At 33.4% G+C, this 25,360-nt stretch overlaps 2 protein-coding genes across 2 annotated transcripts; both read right to left on the reverse strand.

Annotated features, from left to right (window-relative positions):
• Positions 1 to 775: 775 nt before the first annotated feature.
• On the reverse strand, positions 776 to 6,537 carry LOC110731212 (oligopeptide transporter 3-like). The gene is made up of 6 exons (XM_021911052.1): positions 5,956 to 6,537; positions 4,642 to 4,739; positions 2,714 to 3,283; positions 2,368 to 2,623; positions 2,081 to 2,263; positions 776 to 1,973 (listed from the first exon to the last, which is right to left on the reverse strand). The coding sequence occupies exons 1-6, from the start codon at positions 6,454 to 6,456 to the stop codon at positions 1,359 to 1,361; spliced, it is 2,223 nt and encodes a 740-aa protein (XP_021766744.1). The 5' UTR covers positions 6,457 to 6,537; the 3' UTR covers positions 776 to 1,358.
• Positions 6,538 to 10,495: 3,958 nt separating this feature from the next.
• On the reverse strand, positions 10,496 to 14,039 carry LOC110731213 (heavy metal-associated isoprenylated plant protein 7-like). Its single transcript, XM_021911054.1, has 5 exons — positions 13,552 to 14,039; positions 13,267 to 13,441; positions 12,830 to 13,041; positions 11,255 to 11,345; positions 10,496 to 11,040 (listed from the first exon to the last, which is right to left on the reverse strand). Exons 1-5 carry the CDS (start codon positions 13,558 to 13,560, stop codon positions 10,607 to 10,609), a joined length of 921 nt encoding a protein of 306 aa, XP_021766746.1. The 5' UTR covers positions 13,561 to 14,039; the 3' UTR covers positions 10,496 to 10,606.
• Between the last annotated feature and the right edge of the window lie 11,321 nt (positions 14,040 to 25,360).

Below are 25,360 nucleotides of genomic sequence, written 5' to 3' on the forward strand. Positions count from 1 at the left end.
TAGATCGCAATTTTCTGCCTTTACGCACAAACTTTCAAGCTGGGAACTGTTTTTTTTTTTTTTTTTTACCCGTATACCTGTGGTTATTTCTGCTGGATGAAGTAGCTATTCTATTAGTTTAATAGCAACAGTCAACGAACGTATCAGCAATCAGCTGTTTGTTGGTAGGTTGTAGTGTTTACTCTGTAATTCTCGTATATTTTGGTTGGAATTACATTCATATCCATCCACCATTTGCGTTGTCTGATGACTGTGATAAGTGATGAGGTTATAGAAATTGCATGGAGGAGTCTGCCATTTCGGAGTAACAAATTCTTCTCCAGAATTTCTGACCTTAAAAGAAAAACAGATTTGTGGAATTGTGGGAGGAATTAGAAGCTTTACAGTAAATTCCACATTTTTAATAAAAATCATGTAAATATCTCCATTATCATATCCAATACATAGCTTTACTACTAGTTGTGAAATATATTCGTGATCAATACTTGCCCTTTTTGGAATTGTCAGGAATCTAAAGCTTTGTTTTAAGCTTACACATGTCTGTCCTCTCTTCTTCAAGTCTTTTAACTTTAGCACATAGTTAAATCTATCTTTTCTTATTTTTCATTTCTTTTCTGAGTAATTAATTTGAATCAGGTTTTATGATTTTGTAGCGCTCAAATTAGGATTTTAAAAGACTGGTACTATCTTTTCTCATTTGTTCATGAGAGAAGGAAATTAGAACCTAAGCTGAAATGAACTTAACTGAAATTAAGTTGAAGAGAACAAGCCTGAATTGAACAATAGAAAAAGGAAGTGATATTTTACTTTTCAAAATAGGCATACATTTGAAAGAAATTCATCAACTGTCATACATACCGAAGTCTGAAACACTATCTGGTATCTACTGTACAACTTACTACTAATTAAAACTTGAGCTTCAATGCTAGCACGAATACACTCTTGCTTGCATCTTCTGTTTTGGTTCAATTGATCCCACGTTTGCAAGGTCAAGTTAAACCGATTAGCTTCTACATCACACTTAGGCCAAAGCAGTTAGGATATGCCAGCCCTGTTTCTAAACCTCAGAGTCACAGAGGGTCTTAACAACCAGACGCTTATGCACAAGCAAAAAGGATCAGAAACTGTGTACTTTAACGGCCAGTGATCAGCTTAACCAAAATTGATCACAAAACAATTTCAACCACACTAAATAGGTTCAATAGGATAACACTTCTATCAATGTGTTTATTGAGGGGTTCTTTCTCACAAAAACTATTCCTCATCCTACTATAAATGTGGAGTAACATTTTCATAAACAATAATAATACTCCCTACACTAACTTGATGATGGCATATTTGCAAGGCTTTCATGGTGGTTAATGGACAGGACATCCTTGCACTATAATCCCTGGGGCAGTTGGGCACGACGCCAAGGGGCAATGATCTATTTCTGTTCCCCACCATTTCAGATTCTTGTTCTCGTTTTGGAGAGCGAAGAATATTAAAACAGCCATGAAGGCTGTCCCGGCATCCAAGGCTGCTGATAGAACATAGTTGTACCTCTTCCACCATTCTTTTCTGTACTTGAATACAAAGTAGTTGAATATGGTACCAGTGACCAGCCAACTAGCTATGTTTGTAGGCGTTGCTGGTGGCATCCCTGCAAACCCGTATGATATGACTGGTATATTGATGAGTGGAATCCATTTGTTTTCAGGGAAGATCTTGTGGAGTATCCAGACTGGAACAGGCAATACTGCTCCGATAAGGAATAGCCACACCAAGTTCCTGTACAACCCTCCTGGTCCAAAAAGCCTTTGAGGTCCAATTAAGCCCCAGATAACAGAAGCATCAAAGGTGACTCGGAATTTGGGGCATGTCCACGGGCTGTTAGGATTTAGAGACTCCACATCGCATATGTTGTCAATGGAGCCCAACATCCACCATGCTACTGCAAGGTTGACTACACCGGCAACTAGTGTTCCGACAAGCTGTGAGTTGTTAAGAAAAGAATGGAAAAAATAGGTGAGTTTCAAGCAATCAAACCTAATCTTCATTTACTGAATGTTCTAATAGACAGCTGAAGATATGTACAAACCTGAGCTGCGTACATTGACCTTGGTGGGATTTTCATGTAGTGCCCAAGTTTTAGATCAGACAGGAAGGCTAGAGCATGAACGGTGCTGATTCTCCCGTATATCTTGAAAAGCAGATTGGCTATGGGTTTTCCAGGGTAGACATACCCAAATATGAACTGTGCTATTATGTCGTACCCAGGTTGCTGCATTGATCCAGAAAACGAGTTTAAAATCCAGAAAATCCTTAAATAGATTAACCAGATAAAGTAAAATCCGAAGCCTAGACTCTAGAGCATGTAGGTAGTACCTGGTTCGTGGTCGCTTGAATGACACCAATGGGAAGAGTCACAACCCAAGCCAATGCAAATGCAAAAAGCATCCCCCACCAGGGCAGCTGCACATCATCTTTCCATATAAACGACATCAGGATTGAAAATGCCGCACTCAAAACTAACAAGATCAGGAACCACCATTCAGGCACTTGTTTGTATTTGCTCATCAGCTTAGCATGTACATCCTTCTTAGCATTTTGCATTGCAGATCTGCTCTGCTTCCAGATGTCCCTGCACAGCACATCCGAATAACATGAGTAAAGACTTGACTTACAACCGCACTGACTAATCTGGTTATTTGCATGGACTGAAGCAGCATACCTTCCATGGAATAGAGCAACATGTGTAAGAGTGGCAGTGAATCTTGCAAATCCAGACCCGATTGAAAGGGCAAAGAGAGGACTAAGGTATAATTTTCCATAACTATTATAAGCTGCAACGTTGAGGTCACGTTGTGGGGTGAGAATCTTGGTGGTATCATACTTGAGTCCATTAGACCGAAAAAGCTTGTTGGAAAATATTGGAAATTTCCTGGAATCAAACGTATCAAACTTCCAGTAACACAGCGGGATTATTATGTATATGAACATGATAAATCCGATTCCAACATTGACAATGGAAGACCAAGGTGCCACCAGAGGGCTGCCATGGTAGGCAGATATGCCGGCCCAATCCAGGGTGAAGGCACCCACACCTAGCCCGTTGTAACCTGATCCAACCTGTTGAGCGGTAATGCTTCGAGGCCAGGCCCAACACACCCAGGAAAAAAAGGTCAAAATTGGAAACAGATAGCCAGGCAGAGCATAATAGGCAAAGCTTGCTGCAAAGAAGATGAGGAAAAATTGCATCCTGGTAAGCCCCTTTTGTTTGTGCTCCTTCTCATGAAGTGCTCTGCAGCATTGAGTTAATCATAATCAGATATCTTTAGTATTAGAAGAATAAGATTACACAAGTAATTACATTAGTTACTGCTACATCAATAGAACTCGAATATTACTGATTACTTTTTTATTACATGAGTTAGCCTTAGAGAATCTTGCAATACATTTTCCTTGATTCATTTTGTATGTGCACAAAGAACGAATATACTCGATGACTAGCTAACAAAACTGAGGGTGACAAATTCTTACTCCGTAGCTCTTTAGCATGAATTCATATCTGGTATAGAAGTTGTGAAACGACCATCTTTTCTAGCAGAAAATTCTTACTTCCAAAAGTCAATTAGCTTTTTATTGGGAAAATACAAGTTACTCATCCTGAGTAACAACAAATGTAACTCAAGGGGCACGGATGTAATTTCGTGCTTTTAAGTTGGGGGTAAAAACGTCCACAGTATATTTCATAGCAATGGATGAGTTCCTTCCATCCTCAACAACACCCTCCTTCTTCCTCCATTCTCCCACAGCAGTACCCTTCTTCTTCTCCACCGTCCCACCGTTCTTCCTCCTTCCCTCTGCAAGAGTAACACCTTCGCTGGAACAAGATGCTAGCCCTAAGGGGTTGATATGGCCCTAATTAAAACTATTTGTTCCTAGGGTTTCGTTTTGTTCCACCGCGAAGCGGCGTTAAGGCTTGAAGCCATTGTTATCGGGGAAGGAAGGAAGAAGAAAAGGGGGACAACGTGGAAAAAGATCAGAGATTGTGGGTAATGGTGGTGAAGCGCAAACTGGTGGTGGTGGTGGTGAAGCGCACTCAACGTTCTCAAGAAGACGAAGGTTTTTTTTTAAAAACAAAAAAAAAATTAATAATAAAAAAAATTTGTGTAAAATTACAATATATGCCACTTGAGTAACAAATTTCGTTAACTGGGGCTTGCTCCTTTTTATTGGTTAACGAAAGGTAATGTTAAGAACATATTTGTTAAACAAAAATACAGGGCGTGAGCATGTTTCATTTTGATGCTCATAAATTATCGAAAGTTAATTAGGGAGTTGATAAATTAGTCCCAGGAAAGCATGTTATTCCAAATAAAAGATGGTTGTAAGATGGGAATATTGAAGCACTAGTAGTTCCAATCCGTAACATCTGTGAATGAGAAGGATGGGCAAGTAGTAGTCTATCCAGTGGAATCGATGCTCTTTGTTTAGACAAATACATACGTATCGATCAATCTGATTACAAATAGGCAGACGACGTAGGCCTCAACTTTCCAAACAGAATCTGTGACCATTGCAAATTGGCAACAACATCTGCCAAATTGCAATGTATGTAGAATGAAATTAAAGAGAAAGAAAGGTTGAAGAACGAACCTAAAAAAGGAGACTTGAGCAAGGTTTGCTGGCCACCACATTTCAACAGGGTCAACCAGATACCTTCTAAGCATCCCAGCCCATCCATATCCAATTATCTGATCAAGCATATTTTACACTTTTAATGGACCTCATTATACAAACTGCTCAAAATATACAACCTAATAAAAACTCACAAAAGAAAAAGTAACAAGTCTCACTATATCATACTTGTGGAGTAGCAAAAACTTTATCACACAGTAATGGTGATATAAATCTAGATTACTTTTTCCATTTCAAATTACGACTCCATATGTAGTAGTTGGTTGTCATATAAATTAGGCCGTATACTATAATCTCTTAACAATATCTTGTTACCCGTGGTAAAATTATATCAATAAAAAATTTTAGTTGGAATTCTTGATTCCCTTTGCATGCCTTCTCTTTTCTCCCCTTTATTTGTATATTGTAATTAAATCAAACAAAAATTGCATGTGATGAGAGCTCAAAAAATAAGGAAAATGAAGATGAAGAAGAAGAAAAGTCCAAAATAAGAAAAATGAAAGGTGAGATGGGAAACTTCCAAGATATGTAAACCTATGGATTGAATAAGGATGGGACATGCAACCCAACTCCAACACTCCTCTCACATGCAAAACCTTCTTCTTTATTTTTCAATTTTTATCAGACAATTTCCAATTCCAATTTTCAACATTATACTACCCCACCCCCACCCCCACCCTTTTCTAATTTGTCAACACATTCCTGCTATTAGTCAAATTATTGATTACTCGTAACGCATTCACTCTTCACTCTACTACCACAGAATTTTAGTAAAATTCAATTCTCTCTTATATATTCTGTACCAGAAAAATTGATAATTAATAATGTAAATTAAGCGAACAATAAATAATCTTCATGAATAAAACAAGTGTTCCGTGTTCATGTGCCTACAATAATATCATTGTGGCATAAGAAATACATATCTTTTTTTTTTTTTGTTAAGAGAACCACACTGTCTCGAGTGATGAAAATCGATTTCAGTATCGTATGGAACCGGAAAGAGAACTCTAATCACTTGAGTTATTCCTCTATGACAATTCAGGTCATTTATGCGTGGTATTAATATGTTAAAGATAGAAAGAAATGACAAGTAAAAAAGGTTAGGAAACATTTGTTACAAACAATTTAAAGTACTGGTATTAATATGTGCATGGTAAATAGGAGTACAAATATATTATAGCAAATAAGAATATGAGTATGCATTTCAAAATTAATAGATGGAATTAAAGAATAATTAAAGAGTAAAATAAATGATAAGCAACGCAAACAGACCTGAGTAGTGAGCACAATAAAGAGGGCACAAAGGAATCCCAAGGACTGTTTATAGTAAGCTTTCATGACAGTAATGGCACCAATCGAGTACGCATCACCCCCACCGTAAGAGACACCACAATTTGCCAAAATCGTGATAATCACGTGCTCTTTTATATTAAACGGACCCGGGTTCAAGCTAAACCCCCAACGGCCCCCAAATAAGCTGTAGTTTCGGGTGGGTAAAACCCGGGCCATGAACTTACCCATGGGCAAAACCGCTATTTGCATTAAGATGGCTGATATTGTGAGTGGTTGTGTTCTGTAGATAAAAAATGTGTTCAGAAATATGAGTAAAACGCATGATATCATACCCAAGAACCATGCCCGAAATGTCAACACCGGAAGTGTCGGGTCATCGGTTTCGGGTACGACTAACGCAACCTCTTCCACCGGACACCTCTCGTGTTCCTCCTCCTTCTCTTCTTCTTCCATTCTCTCTCCACCCACTTTGCTCGCCATTTCTCTCTCTATTATGTACTCTTCACAACCAATTCTTACTTTGCTTTTCTCTAAATAATAAATATGACTATGTCATTTCATATCAATGTATAAATACAAGTCCTAGTGTGAAATGACTGAATTGCCCTTGTAACGGAATAGGAATGGGTGGGTGGGTGGCGCTATCAAACTGTTGAAAAGTGGAAGAAACATTTAGGGAGTAAAAAGAGAACATGAGAATATCACGAGCTGTGTGTTGTACTACTTGTTCTGACACACTTACGTGCCCTCTCCAAATTTGCCACGCTGGATGTCTACGTGGATTTCGTACTTGTGGGCCCCGTCTTTTTGTCCACGTAGGATGCTGGACGACTCTGCTTGTGTTAACCTTGTGCTTTGTTTCTGTTTCCTCGTTCCTCTTTCTTTTCATTTTACTCCATTATTAGAATGTCATTTCCTTAACTGTTGCTATCTCATGGATACGCTCTTTACAACCAATGCTTTTACAAAGTTCCTAATTATATTTAATATACCAGTGATAATACTTTTTCAAAAACTTTCACCCCTAATCCTACCAATGCTTTCGGCCTAGAAAAAACACGAGTTTAGACAAATCTAAAAACGCTTTTCTAGTTCTAATTAAAGTCTGGGCTCTGCCAAAAAAGCCCAACATGTTTGGACACAATTTTTATACGAAAGTCAAGCCCAACTCGATTTTTTATCACCTCTAGCTTAGTTCAATTTCAAAATGGATTTTTTAAAATGATTATTTCTCTAACTTAATTTGAAATGATTAGAGATAGATTATGAATGCATTTATTGTGTTCATCTTCTTGAACTTAACTCCACATCACAAGTTTCCACAATATCATTCTAATCCACTATTATTCCAAACTACTTACAGCTAGAGAGTGTGTTAAGTATATCCTAGCATATGTTCCATCACTTTGGTAACCCCACTTGTGTTACAAAACCACATTACTAAGTTAGTAAAGCATATTATAGCATGTCATTTGTTACTCCTTATACAACTTCAAACTTCAATACAAGAAATGTTGTTAATCAATAGTCAATACACCTCCAGGCATGAACTTCATATTTATATTTCACTTGACTCAACATATACGGATATACCTTCCTTTTATCATCGATTTGCTTATGTCGGATTTTCCCATTCTTTTAATTGTTTTTATCTCATATTTGACCAAGGAAAAGATGCTGTAGTTTATGCTCTGTATCTATATAGCTCAAATGTTCAACTTTTTAAAAGGGAGTTTTAAAACACAATCACTCCTACTTTTGTCTATACAATTCATGATATAATTTATGTTCTGGGTATATATAGTTCAAATCTAGTAAAATCACTACTACTTTGACATACACATAAAGTAAGAAACATTATAATGATAAAATGAGCTCAAACCATGAAACCAATTATGAATAATGATGGATTGGAGACAATAATGAGATTGATTATAAACCAACCAAGTTTCATGATGGAAATAGTGGGTATTTATGTAGGCCTATAGGGGTTCTGTTTGAACATTATGCACATATCATAGACCATGCTCCAATTCTACGCCTAGATTTTCTTTTTACAAAAATTTAAAAAAATTATTAATTTGTCCACATGATATCTTCAATGGGCCACGGCCCACAGGCACGAATGTCATATTTGGTTCTAGAAATAAAGGAGCCGTACGATGTGGTTTGAATATTCCTCACTTCCAATGGCAAAGCTTAGTTGATCGATTACAAAAGAGCATATATAAATATTAATGTGTGAAATGATTGCTATTTACATGTAACATAGTACCCAATGTGCTCGTCATCAAACTCATCACTACGTATATTTTGGATCCTATTTATCCTAAATAATCCTTGTTCTCGGTGTGATTCGTTAACTTTTATTTAACTGGGTTGGTAATAGTTTATCGTCTTACTTGCATAGATTAATATCTTACCTTTGCCTGAATTGGCTGTTTTTTTATATCCATGAGGTAACCTATATTTGGTGTGTACACTAACTCATGCAATTGAGTTTGTACTGTTGTAGCCTCATCTTTGCTAATACCTACCTTATCCTATAATAATCAAAAATTTCAAATCGAACAGTTCATTACCAAACAATATTCTCATTTGTTAATCATATAGGAAAGGAAAAGGGAGAAATATGAATTCTCATCACAATTGCCCATCATCTTTTTTCAACAACAAAGATATTTAACTTGATTGTCAGCATAGTTCTAAGGGTTACTATGGTGGAATTTCTAAACATTTAATTAACTACGTTTATTTTAGAATTGGGCAGACTAGCCCGAAAAACCTTAATTAACTACGTTTATTTTAGAATTGGGCAGACTAGACCGAAAAACCTTAATTAACTACGTTTATAACAAAGGAATTTGGATTCATCATCTTGTCTCAATCTCTCATGTCCTTCACTATGAAAAAAGCCTTATCAAACTATTGCGCATAATTCGTATTAATATACTACGGAGTACTTTTCGAGTTTGCCTCACCCGGTTCAACACATGCGGATCCGATTCGAGTTGCATACCTGTGTTATGGTGGCCTAGGTGAGTCTCCAAGAAGAGTTCTTCTACATTTGGTGGGGCTTGAACTCGAGACCTTTCTTAAGCGGCATTAAGCTGCTTATCACTTGAGCCAACTCTTATTGATAAAGAAAATATAGAGTACAAGTACATAATAACGACCTGTCGATGTTGGTTGTTTGAGTGTTATTTGTCGTTAGAGAAATGAGTCTTATGTACGACAAAGTTACAGGATGAAGGGAGGACCACAATGCCATAATATTCATCGATTATATTCTCAAGATGAATTTGAGTGGACGATCGTATGCATAATCTATAATCTCATGTTCCATCTCTTTAGTTGACAATTTCAAAAGCCACTTGTATTATTTGGCACCAATATATCAAGTATTTTTTATTTTATTTTTTAACCATTTACGGACCACCAAAGCCTTTTTATATTATGATACTTCCTCTAATTCATATCAGATTAATTGACATTTTTTGACTTTTAACATAATTATTCATAAATTATTTTGGCTAATTTGTGTGACTTAAAGATAAAATGAAATAGTCATGACCTACCCCTTCCAATTTAAACTTCATTATATTAAGAGAGAATTGATATAGAATTGTGTATTGACAAAGGTAATAATAAAACATATCGGCTAATTTGAAATAGCGATAGTAATAAGGAAGAAATTGTATGACCTATGGTCTAAGGTGTAAGTGCGAGAGTAGATTTCAAAAAAAATCAAAAAAAAAAAAAAAAAAAAAAAAAAAAAAAAAAAAAAAAAAAAAAAAAGGGGGTACGAGAGTAGATTTTAATCTTTTATGGTGTTTTGTTGTATGGCTCCCTTGCCAATTGCGATGTGGAAAACTGGAAAAGTGTGGGTAGGCCCAAATAATTTTTCATGTATAGGCCCATTCTATTCGAGGAAAAGCAATAATCCGCATGATAACTTTTTCCTAAAGATGGATCCATTCTTCATTTCTTCTTTAACGAAAAAACATAAAACAGCTCTTGCTCATTTTGCTGCTTGTAATTGGAAAGGCTGATATCATTTGGGCCATGTCGGATTATATTTCATGTTAATCCAGCAATATTCAAAACACAACTCAAGCCTACATACCCATCGTATGATCAAACAATTTATTAGTCTTTATTAATTCTAATACCCATTGTTTGATTTGTATAAATACATTTCTTTCAAAATAATAATCCATCAATTAATTAAAAGTGATGGATGTATTATTGTATCTATAATAGAGGATGATTTGATACTTTGATGGTGTGGGTGAGGAGAAATGGAGTCCACTTAACGTAACAGACTAAAAAGGTCCATGTAGCTAAGAAATATCTCCCATGCTTAAACAATACGCCACAATTGTTGCTTTTCAGTTTTCAATTCACCATTCACATCAATGTTGAAACAAATTGCAATTATTTCAAGTCTTTTGGATTATATTAACGAAGACTTGACTTTAGATCAAGTTGATCAAATATAATATAAACATAATTATTACACAAAATCATTATTCATATATATATTTAATACATTACATAATAAAATTCAAAGCAATAATTATTTTACAAAATTTATTACAAGCTATTATATATAGGGTAGAGGTTTACATTACATAATAGAGCAAGCATTAGGGTTTTCATCACTAAACACTTGAGGAGGCTGATAATTATGATTATAATGATGATGATCGTTATTATAATAATCTGTCATGTAGTCATACCTTGCTGATGATGGCCGATAATAATCATTCGAACTGTTGATCATATTATTCATCATCATCATCTTAACATCTTGATCAATTATAGTGTTATCAATGACCTCCTTATTATCATCATCTTTCTTGTTGTTCTCTTGTTCATTGCTACTAGCCTTGGGCTTCGTTGTCGCGTCTTGCTGATTATCTTGTTCGTTACCAGCCTTGATAATGGACACTTGCTTCCTTGTCTTCTTATGCACATACTTAGCCAATGCCTCTGGATCTCCTATCACACCCTTCACAATCACTTGACTCTTGCCTACATCTGTTTCTACGGACTCTACCCCTGTTCATGTATAGATAATCATCAGATCATCTCAAACAATCATGCATATATTACGTACAATTATAAAATTAATATGGGGTATTACACGTCTACACTATGTACGTACCAAAAAAAAAAAAAAAAAAGTGTGCAAAACATGCATGTACTAATGTATTACTGTATGAATTATTGTATGCCACATAGTCACATACTTAGTACAATGTCACAAACATACCTTTAATCTTTCGAATGCGCTTCCGTAGGAGCTGCGCACAGGCTTCACAATGCATATGAACTCCAAGTACCATTGTTACTACGGGAGGTGGCTGCCAAATTAAACATGCATATAATTAACATTATTAGTTAACCATATGACAAATATATATGTTAACCATCATTGATACATATTATACTCAATAAAACTGTTACAATCACTTTAATTTAATTCATATCTGTCAAAAATATAATGTCTAGTATATATATATAGAGAGAGTTTTGCAAAATTCTAGACAAATTAAAGGTGGTTTTGAATGTAAGCATCAATACAAGCTAATCATCTTCAAATATATATGATGAAATTGAACAAAATTGACTAGCATTAATGCTTTATTTTTTTCATCTTTATTGTGGGCATACACCATATAACTTGATTGCCCTTTATAAAATGAAAAATCAGTGACATTTAGTTAATTATGATGGATTATACTTCTAGCTAACGGATGGGTAGATGCATGACTCACACATTTTATATGTTGGGCTGGAATTATTATATTGGTGAGAGCGAGGTTTCAAATATTGACCCAACTTGATTTCACGTTGTACGAACATGTAATATTATGATTTAGCATGAGTCAAATTCAAATAAGGTAAAAAAAGGGCGAAATAAATGTGTCCAAAAACGTAAAAGAAAGATGCTTAAACGTATGAAAATGGAATGCAGCAGTTGGTACGTACGGTGCAATATAATAGGGTGGTTGTGGTGTCGGCAAATACAAGTAAATGTGATCCGGAATCGGAATTCATTGTAAAATGTGCGATATCTTTTTCACTCACCGGCATTTGAATGTTGTCCTTGTGTTAATCCTGTCAGTTTTAACATATACGACAACTCCACCAGTCCACATGCTGGATTTTACCATTTAATTTTAACAGTGGAGTATGTACTGTACGGGGTACTACTTTATACTTTCTGTTTTCCTTGTAACTATGTCTGTCCTACCATCCCTATTCCACCAACTATCTCCATCTTTTAATTATCTCTCATTTTATGTTAAACAAGATGACAATCAACACTGTATATAACTAATTATACATGGATATAGAGATCCATACATTTCGTTCCTCTTTCAGTCACACTTACGTTATGGTGCTTCATTTATTGTGTAAGTGGATGTCTAGCTAGCAGTATAAATCAAAGAGTCATGACTAAATCGAAAGCTAGTCCCCTAACAAATTCTAGCCTTTTTATACATCATCATATTACGGTTTTAGAAAGACTTTTAGTGAATCCTGATAAAAGTAAAACACGTACGTGACACATATAAATTTTGTAAATTCTGCATTTTTCAGATGGTAGATAAAAAGGTTGCAAGTTAATTCACACTCAAGTGACTCAACCACTAATTTATTTTTTATTTTATTTTTTTTGCTTTAAGTAACACATACATAGAATATTTGTATATCCTCTTTAATTAGTGGACATGCATCTATCTCAAATCATAGAACAAATTAAAGACATAAAAAGATTAATAAAGCAAGGAAAATAAAGACGCATAATGTAAAAGGGTAGAAAGTATGTTATGTTGCATACTTGATCCTTAAGCGCAGGTTCAGTCTTTTTATCCTTGTTCTCTTCTTGTTTAGGTTTGTTCTCTTCCTGAGGAGGCTTAGGCAAGGGAGAAAGTAATTGAGCGTTACGTCCAGTTTTGTGGCGAATTCGGTCACATAACTTCAAAGCTTCATCTGTCTTCCCTTTTACCATTACTGTGTTCGTCTTTCGGTCCACTGCTACGTCTTCCACCCCTTTTAATTCATTCACAACCAGTTCAAATTTTTACGTATTACTTAATTACTTTTAATTATTAATTGGTACTAAATATCATTTTGTAAAATAAGATGAATATAAATCAATATAAGATGCAATGCGCATACTTTAAAACAATTTTATGTACAAAATTTAAAACTAATCAACCCTGGCCTACATGTACATCTCAAAGATAAAATAGTAGCTAGTAGTAGATAACATACCTTGATAACCTTTAAGAGCTTTAGAAATTTTCTTGGCACAAGCCTCGCATTGACAATGCATGTCAACTTTGATTACAATAATCTCATTATTATTATTCTTGGCTTCGTCGGTATTCGCCTTTTCCTTCTTCTCTTCAACCTGACCTTCTCCTCCGGCAACAATCTCTTTCTTTTCCTGTGAATGAACAGACACACAATTAGTCTTTAAAGAAGAAATTAAACAAAGCATAATACAATCGTGTAATTTTTTTTAAAATAAAAACAAAAAAAAACATAAGTACGTACCTCTCCCATGAGATCGGAAATTAAGAATATGATACAACGAGAAGAAAGTAAAGTAGTAATATTGGTTGTAGAAATTAAACGTGTTATATTGCTAGTTGTATTCTTATATAGCAATAGTAAAGTAGTATCGCATTAGTACGTGTTTTAATTTTGTGATCTGTAATTTCATTTTTGTGGTGAGAAGAAATGTAGTCGAAAGTATTTATTGAATGTTGTGCTCAAACCAATATCAGCCATTGCGTCACCAAGTCTCAGGTCTTTTCGAGACCACCACATAGATTTAGATAGAGGTAACTATTTACCTTTTTCTTTTTATTTTTTTTTTTCTTTTCTGTTTTCAAGGTAAAGGGGTCCATTTGGAGGAGAAGGGATAAGTTTAGACACGATGAGAATCAAACCTAGAGTTAGGTTTTACACTATATAAGGGTTTTATGTATGGAATTGTCTTGATTATATAAATTTATATTGCAAAACATATCAAAATGAATTGAATTCTATAATGTAATAGTGTGTATTTAATAACTTTGAAATTAACTATAACATACATACGTACAACTCAAAAACACAATTATTGAACAAGTGTTCTAAAATCTTGTACCATCATTGAAAGACTTGTTTGCAAAATAAAAATATAGCTGACACCAACGTTGTCAATTAGGATTGTTAGTATCATCTTATCTCGAGCTATCTTCGTTGTTCGAATAACAAATTACCTTAGCATAAGATAAGAGAAGCACGAATATCAGAAATTTAATGGAGCCCATGGGCTGATATCATGATAGCTCAATTTATGGTGTGCCCTTTAAATATTTTCATAATTTTTGTGAGGATCTTTGGAAGAATATAAAACTATCATACTACTAGCTAGTTTGGGGACCAAAAACTAGCACTTAACCTTATCAAAAGGATGAAAACTTTGGTAAATACAACGATAAAGTTGTGCTAGGAAAAGGAAGGCCACCTCTTGATTTTTCTCGCTGTCCTCAAGTATACCTAATTGATACTCAGCCACATACCATTAATCTCACATTTCTCCGTCACTATTTATTTAGATTTAAATGTGAGTGATGCATGTTTTATATTTCATAAAAAATACATATAAGCGTATTTTAAGGTAATTTAAATGAACATTAAATATAGTATCTATAAAATTAGCTTACGCGAGTATAACAGACATAATAATTCAATTTTGGATAAAATTTGTGGCCAATCATTTTTATCAATATATGTACGTAAGTTTTAGTAACGCCTACCAGAATCGGTTTTACAACCTTCTACGTAACAGTATCAAATTATTTGAATATGAATATGGATGGGCCTGATATCAGTTATGATATCGGGTCAGCCGGGTTGGTAGTTAAAGCTTGATTTAGTAGCCAGTTTGAGCATACTCCAACAAACCAAGTTGGACTGTACCAAGAAATTCAATTATAGTCCAAGCCCAATCAATCAGCTCCTGCTGGACTGATACAATAATTGAACTTTACGTCTATACATAGTTTGATAGTTATGTTACAAAAAGTGTCATCAATACTACGGGCCTGTTCCGATTGACTGAACTCAGCTGAACTGAACTGAACTTATTAATTAGTGATTTTTAACTACGGATTAGTGATCTTTGATTATTTATTACTATACATATGTGTATATACAAATGTACATAATATTATTATTATTATTATTATTATTATTATTATTATTATTATTATTATAATTATTATTATTATTATTATTATTATTATTATTATTATTATTATTTATTGATTATTATTATTGTTGTTGTTGTTGTTGTTGTTGTTGTTATTATTATTATTATTATTTATTGATGATTATTATTATTTATTACTTATTGATTATTATTATTATTATTATTATTAATATTATTATTATTATTATTATTATTATTGTTGTTGTTGTTGTTGTTGTTGTTGTTGTTGTTGTTGTTGTTGTTGTTGTTGTTGTTGTTGTTGTTGTTGTTGTTGTTGTTGTCGTTGTAATAAGAGTTTAAAAGAATGAAATTTGGCTTTATATCATTAGCAATATCATTAGACGTAAATTAAGAGCTGAACTGAACTGAATTTCAAAGGAAGAGAACAGGCCCTACTACTATATTATTAAAGTAATCACAGATTTATCGCTAAAATTACCTGTCATATTCACAAGAAAAATTTTACCGTCAATTTTTTTTCCCCTTAAAAATAACATGATATAAAAAGTTAATGAATAAAAAACTACAATAACTTAAAAATATATTTTGAATTATATATCTAATACAATACGGAGTATGAGAGTTTTAAGGGTAAAAATCAATTAAACTCAAAAAAAATTTTAAAAAATGTTATATAAGTCATTTTATTTAAAATAACTTTATTTTAATTGATTATATTTTTTACAAGTCTATCTTATTATTATAAATCTGTGCTTTGCACGGGATGGACTTTTTTTAAAAAAAAAGAAAAAAAAATACTTATCTTTATTTTAAACATTTACTTACTCTGTAATTCCGAGGTATTTCTTCTTCTATATGAATTGATTAGCATATAATCATACACTTTATCTGTTGAGAGTGAGGGATAACTTAAGTTATTAGAGCTTCTCTCCCGGTTTCAAGAGGTCATGGAATCGAATCTCACCCCTGACCTTTTGGCTCTCTAAACACCCAAAAATATATATACTTTATCCGTTTATTTAATATTAAAGCAATTAGTATCATATATCATTATAACAAATATTGCGTTTTTTTAATTATTTTTGCACATATTTTCCATTTATCTCTCTCCTCGAATTTTTAATTTGTGTCTCTCCCCACATTGCAATATCAAGGCAATTATGGCCTCACAGGGTTCTTGATCTTTGTCCTTGGGTTGATATTTCGATTTGCAAGTAGTTCTGTCAAATTTCAAATCGAAACCGTTTAACTGCCCGAAACCAACCAACCCAAATGAGAATCAAACCGATTAAAATCGATTTTGTAAAACCGAAAACCGACTGGAACCGTATTTAAATAAAACCGAAACCGAACCGATCCGAATAATGTCAAACCATATAAGAACCGAACCCGTTAACAAATCAAACTAGTTTTAAACCGAACTGAAATCAAACCGAACCGAAAAAGAACCGAACCGTTTCTAACCCAAAACCGTTTCCAACCAACCGTTTGAACCGAGGTAAAAACCATTTACACCGAACCGTTAACAAACTGCAACTCATTTGCACCGAACCGTTTATAAACCGAACTGTCTATAAATCAAACTGTAATTTCGATCTCACAATAACTCATCAAATCATGATTATGACACATCAATTAGATGATTTAATAAGAAGCAACTAATAATGTGATAGTAAAACAATAATAATTCATTAATACACTAAACATTTATAATCTACGTTACTTCGTAATAAACTAGTAACATCAGTATGACTAAACTTGAAAAGAACATGATATGTATTTTTAAAATCGATGAGAATTTGTATATAATATAATGCCTAATGCCTAAATATGAAGTGATGAAGTCTCGCCTTGATATAAAACTTGTTAACCAGCAAAAGGTTAGTTAGCAAGTACTATGAAATTTCAAACCAAATTTGTTTAATTGCCTGAATCCAAACGACCCGATTAAAAACCGACTTTTTGAAATAAAAAAACCGTTCTGAACCATAATTTAGTAAATGTGAAATGGAACTGATCCGAATAACGTTAAATCGCATAAAAGGCAAACCCGTTAACAAACCGAACCAAAATAAAACTGAACCGAAAAAAAACTGAACCGTTTCTAACTCGAAACCGTTTCCTACCCGAAACTGATTGAACCGGTATAAAAACCATTTACACCGAACCGTTAACAAACCACAACCCGGCTGGCCGACTGTACCGAACCGTTTACTTCCCGAACCGTTTACATCCCAAACCGAATTAAAACCGCTCAAGAATAAACCAAAACCGAATCGAACCGATAACTATTTAAACCGAACTGAAACCGACCAGCGATATATTTAAACTGATTTCAAACCGACCCGATTTAATACCGAACCGATTTCAAACCGAACTGAACGCGAACTGTCAAACCGTTTTGACAGTGCTATTTGCAAGGTATAGTTATGAGGCCACATGCCTCATAATATTTCGTCTCTCTTTGCATGTGGTTTTCGCTATTTAATCTTGTTCTTAATGTATTATATATAATACATAATTAATAAATGTTTGACACAAATTAAAATTGGTTTAAGTTCCTTGAAAATCGATTAATCTCAAAGTGATAATATAAATAAATCTTTTGTGCGCATTAATAGAACTCGCCTAGATTTAAGTTGTGTGTTATGAAGGGAAAAAACTAGAAATATTGTTGACGTTTGCAATTACAACAAAGATTTCGTAATGAAGCCGAGTAGAGACCGCTAGATGCGTGTGAGCGTTGTGCACTGCATCGCTCTCACCCTCGTCTCCCGAGTCCTCTGGCTTTTCGGGGCTACGCATAATACCGTGTTCCATGGCTCCTGAAAAAAGCACGGTGGCGACTTCCTCTACTCGAGTTTTCGACTATAATTCACACTCCTACGTCAGGCATACTCACAATATGCAAATAGCAAGAATTCAATTCTTCACACCCAAAAGTAAGCCTCCAGAGAGGTATCCTCTTTGGTGCAATCCCTCAAGAAAAACACGGGCCTACACACGGAAATTGTTTTCCATTGTAAATTGTTTTCTTTGAAAATCATTTTTCATTGATAATGTATAACGCCCAACCAAACGAAACCCTAATTCACGGTTAGATTAAAACTCTATGTTAAAAATATAAATATTTTGTATGATTGATATTTTTCGCCGTGATTGTGATGTGAAGAATTCCAATTAGTTGGACCACTTGGGATTTTAAGAGAATTAGGGGAGCCTATGCGCGCGGTATAGCTAGCCACCGTGGAAAGTTATGCATTTGAACCTTGGAAAACGGTCCATGCATTCCTTAATTGACTGTTGGTAGCTCACACCTCCATCCCCATATCATCTCTTACAACCACACTAAGGCCAACACTAATATCCTTATAATTTTATAAGTGTAGCATCAACATCAATCTTTAACATACGTAACTTTGTAGAATGCCATTCAATACTATGTTTCAGTGTTTCACCACACCTAAAGCACTCTGCTTCCCTCTATAAAAAATTAACCGAGTGAAGGCTATCCTCTTTCTAAAATTAGTCTCATTCATTTTTCCATTAAGACATACGAAGTACAATTTTTTTTACATGTAAGAAACACAAATTTGGTTATATCTTTCTTATTCTAAAAGAAAGATCTGCAGGTATTAAAGAACTTGGAGTTCTTGTTTATTGCCAATTATCATATCTCCCGATCGAACAATTATTAATTTACAGTGTATGTATCTTGCACCTTCTTAAAAGCATAAACAATCGTGGTGGCTAGGGGAATTAAGGTGACTATGATATCAAATAAGGTTTGACAACATACTATACCACCAATAAAAGAGTATTAAAGACATTGAGACCTCAGCTTTATATATATCTGAAGAATGCTCAAGGCATCATGTAAGAAGCTCTTCACCACACACATCTCCTTCAGACAAGGGAACAACAATACCATCCTCTCCAATAATGTTTTCCATTTTCCCTCGTAAAATAGATACCATCTTATCTATAATACCCCCTTCATATAATATACTTCGTAAAATTTGCTGTCCTTGATGGCTTTATGTATGCCTTTTATTTTAAGCCTATTGTAAACAACATCTAATATAAGCTCCTTCTCATCCACCAGTATAAAATATAAAAATTCAAACCTGCAAATAAAATTTTGATACAATAGATTATGTAAGATCATGTTTTGTTTTATTCAAGTGAGGATAGATCACAATGAATCGATGATGAATATTGATGTACATTTTAACTGAGAAAAGGAATAAGATTTAGAAATGAAATAATACTTGGTACTAGAAATTACAAGATTTACTACTTAAGTGATAGACATATACTAATATATTCCATGACTGCACTGATACACTTGAGAGTGCTTAAAATCTTTACAATTCCATACCATTACCCTATTGCCTAAACAAGAACTTGAAAGTAGAAAGTAGGAGTAGGAAAAAAGAGAGGAAATTGAAAAATGGGGAGTTTTGGGTTGTATGATGGAGAGGAAGATAAACGAAGAAACGTTATCTAAGGCTTTCAATGGAGAAGATGAAAACAGAGTCACACAGAGGAAAGGTACGAAAGGTCAAATGTATCAATATAAGGGTAAATATAAAAATAAACTTTTTTAAGGCTATAATAGTCATCACATTGTTCATAAGAGTATTCTTTCACTTTTTATAAGGTAGGGAAGTATTGACATATATCTCCTAGTGGACTAAACTAGTCCACTAAAAGGGTATTTTGGGGAGATTAGTCTAAAAAAAGTGGTGGGCCCCACGCTAAAAGAAAAAACTGGAAAAAAAGACATAAAATCTGTTTTTTGAGCTACACAATCGGTCACTTGTAAACCGGTCCAAATTAGTGTGATTAGGATGAAAGGTCGGATTATAGTGGGTTAAGTATAACGTGAGATTAATTTGAGAATAAATTCAAGGACTATTTTTGTTAATTTTCCTTTAAAAATAAAAATATTATTATTATTATTTGATATGATTATTATTAAAAAAAAAAAAAAAAATCCTTTCAGGGTCCGCTCATTTCAGAATGAATATATAGATCAGTTCAGATACTTTTCAGGACTAAGGCTATGTTCAGTTTGTTTATAATCTAGTTAGATCTGATATGGTATGAACTGGACTTATAGTAGATTTGTAGTTATTTTTCAAAAATAAAATATTTAATGATCTGATCTAAATTGAACTTTACTAATCTGATTAGAACTTTTTATACAATAAGGGCTAGAATGCTTAAACAAATTGGATTGAACATAGCCTAACGATTATTGGGTATTTTCTATTGTGTGGGCCCAACTCCCACGCCAACCACCACCGATTCCTCCGTCGAAACAACCACCGTCATCTCCACCTCCAACACGACGATTTTAGTAACGACATCGAAAACTTTCATCACAAACCTCCACCAAATCTCATTTTCTTTGGGTTTTGGTTTTTTCTGAGTATCTTATTATTATTATTATTATTATTATTATTATTATTATTATTATTAATTAATTTATTTATTTATTTATTTATTTTTGCGTTTAGGGTTCCAAACTTGTAGGTTCAAATTATCTGGGTTTTGGAGTTCGATTTTTGGTTTGTTCTTGTTGATTTGGGTTCGTTATTTAAATATCTTTAAGTTGGGTATGTTCTTTCAAATTTTTGCTCGAATGTTGTTGCAATTTTTGCTTCAAGTTTCTCCAATATTGCTTCCATTATTATTGCTTCAAATTCTTTTGTCATTTTTGCTTCGAATTTCTCGAATATTGCTGCCATTGTTGTTGTTGTTGTTGTTTTTTTTATTGCTTTTCAATAATTTGTTACAGTACATTTTTGAATAATCTGCTTTTCAAACCTAAAAATGTAGGTTGGAAAATTGAAATGAACAATCATCAGTTTCCCATCTTTCTTTTTCTAGGGGATTCTAAGGTTGGCAAATCAAAACTTTTGAATATTTTAAGTTGTCAGAATATGATAAAAAATCAAAAAAATTGTTTCACTCAGAATATCGAGATCTGTTAATTTGAGAAGTCCCACATAGGAGACATTGCCAAGCAAAATGGAGTTGAATTTAATTTAGAGATTTTAGGAATTCGTATGGTTGAAATGTCAATTTTTTTTATTTTTTTTTAAACAAACAAAGTTAGACTTATATTAATGCAAGTTTATCCATGAGTACATATGGAGTCACTTCCGGGGGTAAGAACTATCCCATACTTGTTCAAGTACAAAAGGAACTAGCCTAACTAAGTGATGTGCAATGAAGTTGTCATCATTCTAACATGAGACCATCTAACTATAGTAAAAGATCAACAAGAACAAAGAATTTCTCCTAAAACAGTATCTAATTCAGACAGAAAAATAGCTGCTCGATCTAATGTTGAGGAAAGAACTCAAAATCGTTTTCTCGAATTATCTGACTTGATTGTACTAGTTGTCAAACAAATTATATAAAATTATTTACGAATTAACAAATTACATAACTATTTAATAATTAGAAAAATGGGTAATTTTTTTAATAATCATTTTGCTCCATGCCTCCAAATTGTCAAAATCTGCTCTACTTTTAAATAAGTTCTTTTCCTATTTACTTTTTTTTTCCCCATTTTCTGCATATTTTTTCTTTGTTATCTCTGTTTTGGTCTGTTATTATAATTTTAGTAGAATGTTTCTCGGTAATATCTAACTATAGTAAAAGATCAACAAGAACAAAGAATTTCTCCTAAAACAGTATCTAATTCAGACAGAAAAATAGCTGCTCGATCTAATGTTGGGGAAAGAACTCAAAATCGTTTTCTCGAATTATCTGACTTGATTGTACTAGTTGTCAAACAAATTATATAAAATTATTTACGAATTTACAAATTACATAACTATTTAATAATTAGAAAAATGGATAATTTTTTTAATAATCATTTTGCTCCATGCCTCCAAATTGTCAAAATCTGCTCTACTTTTAAATAAGTTCTTTTCCTATTTACTTTTTTTTTTTCCCATTTTCTGCATATTTTTTCTTTGTTATCTCTGTTTTGGTCTGTTATTATAATTTTAGTAGAATGTTTCTCGGTAATTTTTGAGTTTAAATTGACATTTGGATCTATACAATAATATTGTGTGCTAAGTATAAGTCAAGATTGATCTTTGTGTTAAATATGTGAGAAATTATGTGGGCGGTTTGGTTTACTCTTATTTTGATGAGCAAATTTGTTTATAATTACTACTTCGTATGTCTCTATCATTGCTATTATAGGTAGTGAGATGTATGTATTCATTTTTTTTTCTTTTTTTTTTGAAATTGCAGGGGAGAAGGAATGACTGAATTTATGCATACGTATTTCAGGTGTAATGTTAAAATTTAGGTGAGTGGAAGTAGTGGTGGGTTGAAATTATAAGTATTATTGCATGAGAATGGCTTACATTTGCATGGCAAATTGCTAGTATATATAATGGTATATGTTGGTTTACTTGCACCACCGACATACTACACTCTACATCTAATTTTCTAGCTTTCTCTAAATTTCTCTTTACTTCCTTACATATACTAGAGTTTTCAAGATACTAGGCTATTCTAGAATTATCTAGCTAATAGTAGATATTACTTAGATTTTTCTAGATTACATTTTTTTTAACAACTGACACCATCGACAGAAAATTCCTTGGAAAGAAAGCTGAGGTATGACCGTATGATCCGTGATTGTCAGTGGTGAGGGTTAAAACCCAATGAAGTTGATTAGTTATCTCACCTTCGTTTAATTAACCATTAGGAAATTTTGTTAGGACCCCGTGTTTGTAAAAGTATAATGAATTAAAAATTAGTATAAAAAATAAACATAGTAACTATTATCTTTTACTTGTATATTGCTCCGTTTTTTATTAAGTACCAAATGGTTATTAATGATGTTTTATCAACATGAAATGCAAAGTACTTGATGTTAAAAAAGTTCTGGGTCATGGGACATTGCTATTAGTGGTGGTGGACTGGTGGCGGATAGTGTCCTCTGTGCCAAGGACACTGTGGTTGTGAGCAGTTCAGAGGTATTTTTTTTTTAATATATATACTCTTTTTCAATACTTAGGTGTCTAAAATTACTAGTTATATTTATAATTGCTAGAAAGTAGGAATATTATTAATAAACAACATAAAAGATCTGTCCAAATTTCAATACAACAACTAAGGGCTTATTCTCATAGACTGAACTCAGCTGAACTGAAGTGAAGTGAATTGAAATAGATATTTTATAAGAGAAGGAAATTAGGAGCTGAACTGAACTGAAAAAAAAAACGTATGAGAACAAGCCCTAAGTCTTAATCCAAGATAATTTCAGGGTCCCATTGTCACCAACATCAAGACATATAGTGGTTACCTTGTAAGTCTGGAGGTTTGTTCATAGCTGAGGTATATACCGCTAAAGGTATGAACAAATGGGGAATGTGATGTCTATGGTGGCATGGCTATTAGGGTTGTACAAAGTGCGGTTTAGACCGCAACAAACCGCAATTTTGCGGTTTGGTGCGGTTTGCGGTTTGAAAATTGTGATGCGGTTTGAAAATTGCGATGCGGTTTTTGAAAATTGTATGTGGTTTGAATATTGAGACAAAACCGCACCGCAAACTGCACTTTAATGCGGTTTGCGATTTTTGTACTATATTTTCATTAAAATTATATAAAAGAAGTAAAATATATGAGCTAATCTTTGACTATTAGTTAATTAAAAAAGAGTTTAATATTTGAATTATAAACTAATAATTATAAAATTATATAAAAGTTTTGTTTAAAAGAATAATTACAAGTTTAATAAAATACGGTTAAACTGCAATTAAACCACACCACACCAACCGGTTTGGTGTGGTTTTTTTTAAAAGTGCGGTTAGAAAAAATTACAAATCGCACTTTTGTGGTTTGGTGCGGTTTATGATCCAAACTGCACCAAACCGCACCGCGAACACCCCTAATGGCTATTCCATACAAAAGATTTCTCATGGGCCACTGTAGAATTTTCATTGTCATATTTCAAACGACCACTATAGAATTTTGTGTTGCTCTAGATAGTAGTTAAATAGTGGAATGTTTATGTGTATTGCTCTCTAGGTAGCTAGAAGCTTGTGGTTTTTAAAAATTGAATTGTGATGTTGAATTTTCGATAGTATAGCTGTTCAAAATACAACCTTCCTCGTTATAAAGTGTTGCACATAAGTAGAGAGAACACTCAATTGAGATATTAGGCTCTTTTGCTGTTACAGTTTTAACTTCCTTTGAAAGCATCTAGCCCTTTTCTAATTCTGTTTCTGTTGAACCGGTGACTTGACTCATCAAATTGAACTCTAGATATACAAGAGCTTTGCCAATGCTTTCTTGAGGAGTGAAGTATTTTTTTTGTTGGGTATTTGACCCCCCTTTTTAGTAGTCATTGTGCTTCGACTAGAACTATTGCAAGGGAAATGAAGGAAAGAGCTCCATACATAGGAAGAGAAAGAAAATGAAAGATGTTTTAATTTTCAATTTATGGTATAATATTAGGAAAGGAAAGAATCAAAATTAAATCTTAGGGCTGGTTCACATTTACTTAATTTCAGTTCAGTTCAGCTCCTAATTTCCCTCTCTCATAAAATATTCAGTTCAGCCCAATTCAGTTAAGTTAAGTTAAGTTCTAATCAGTTCAGTTCAGCTCATTTTAGTAAATGTGAACATGGCCTTAATTGACAACGCTTAATTTTTTCATTTCTCCAATTTTGTAACTTGTAAAATAAAACTTTTATGTGTTAATTCTCTTTATTTCGTATCAAATCCCACATCATTTTTGAAATAAATTAAATAAACATATGAACACGATACAAGTATCTATCCATCCTCTCTCCATATAAAAGGGCTCTAGTGATATATGTAGTGCCATTCACTAAGCTTATATAGTTTGTATGTATGTAGCCTATGGAGTATGGACTAAAGCTGTTTGGCATTGGAATATTATTATGTCATCTCAAGTCATTAGTAGCCAACTTGTTCTTTATCGCTAACACAAAAAATCAATCCTCCACCAGACTTATCTTTCTTCCCCTTTCCTAATCCTTTAAGCACCAACATATATATACCACAAGGCCTCCTTTTTTTTTTTTTTTTTTTTTGTGTGTGTAATTATATGGATCTTTTTAATATTATTCACCT

The sequence above is a fragment of the Chenopodium quinoa genome, unplaced genomic scaffold, assembly GCF_001683475.1.
Source record: "Chenopodium quinoa cultivar QQ74 unplaced genomic scaffold, ASM168347v1, whole genome shotgun sequence".
Taxonomy (NCBI): Eukaryota; Viridiplantae; Streptophyta; class Magnoliopsida; order Caryophyllales; family Amaranthaceae; genus Chenopodium; species Chenopodium quinoa.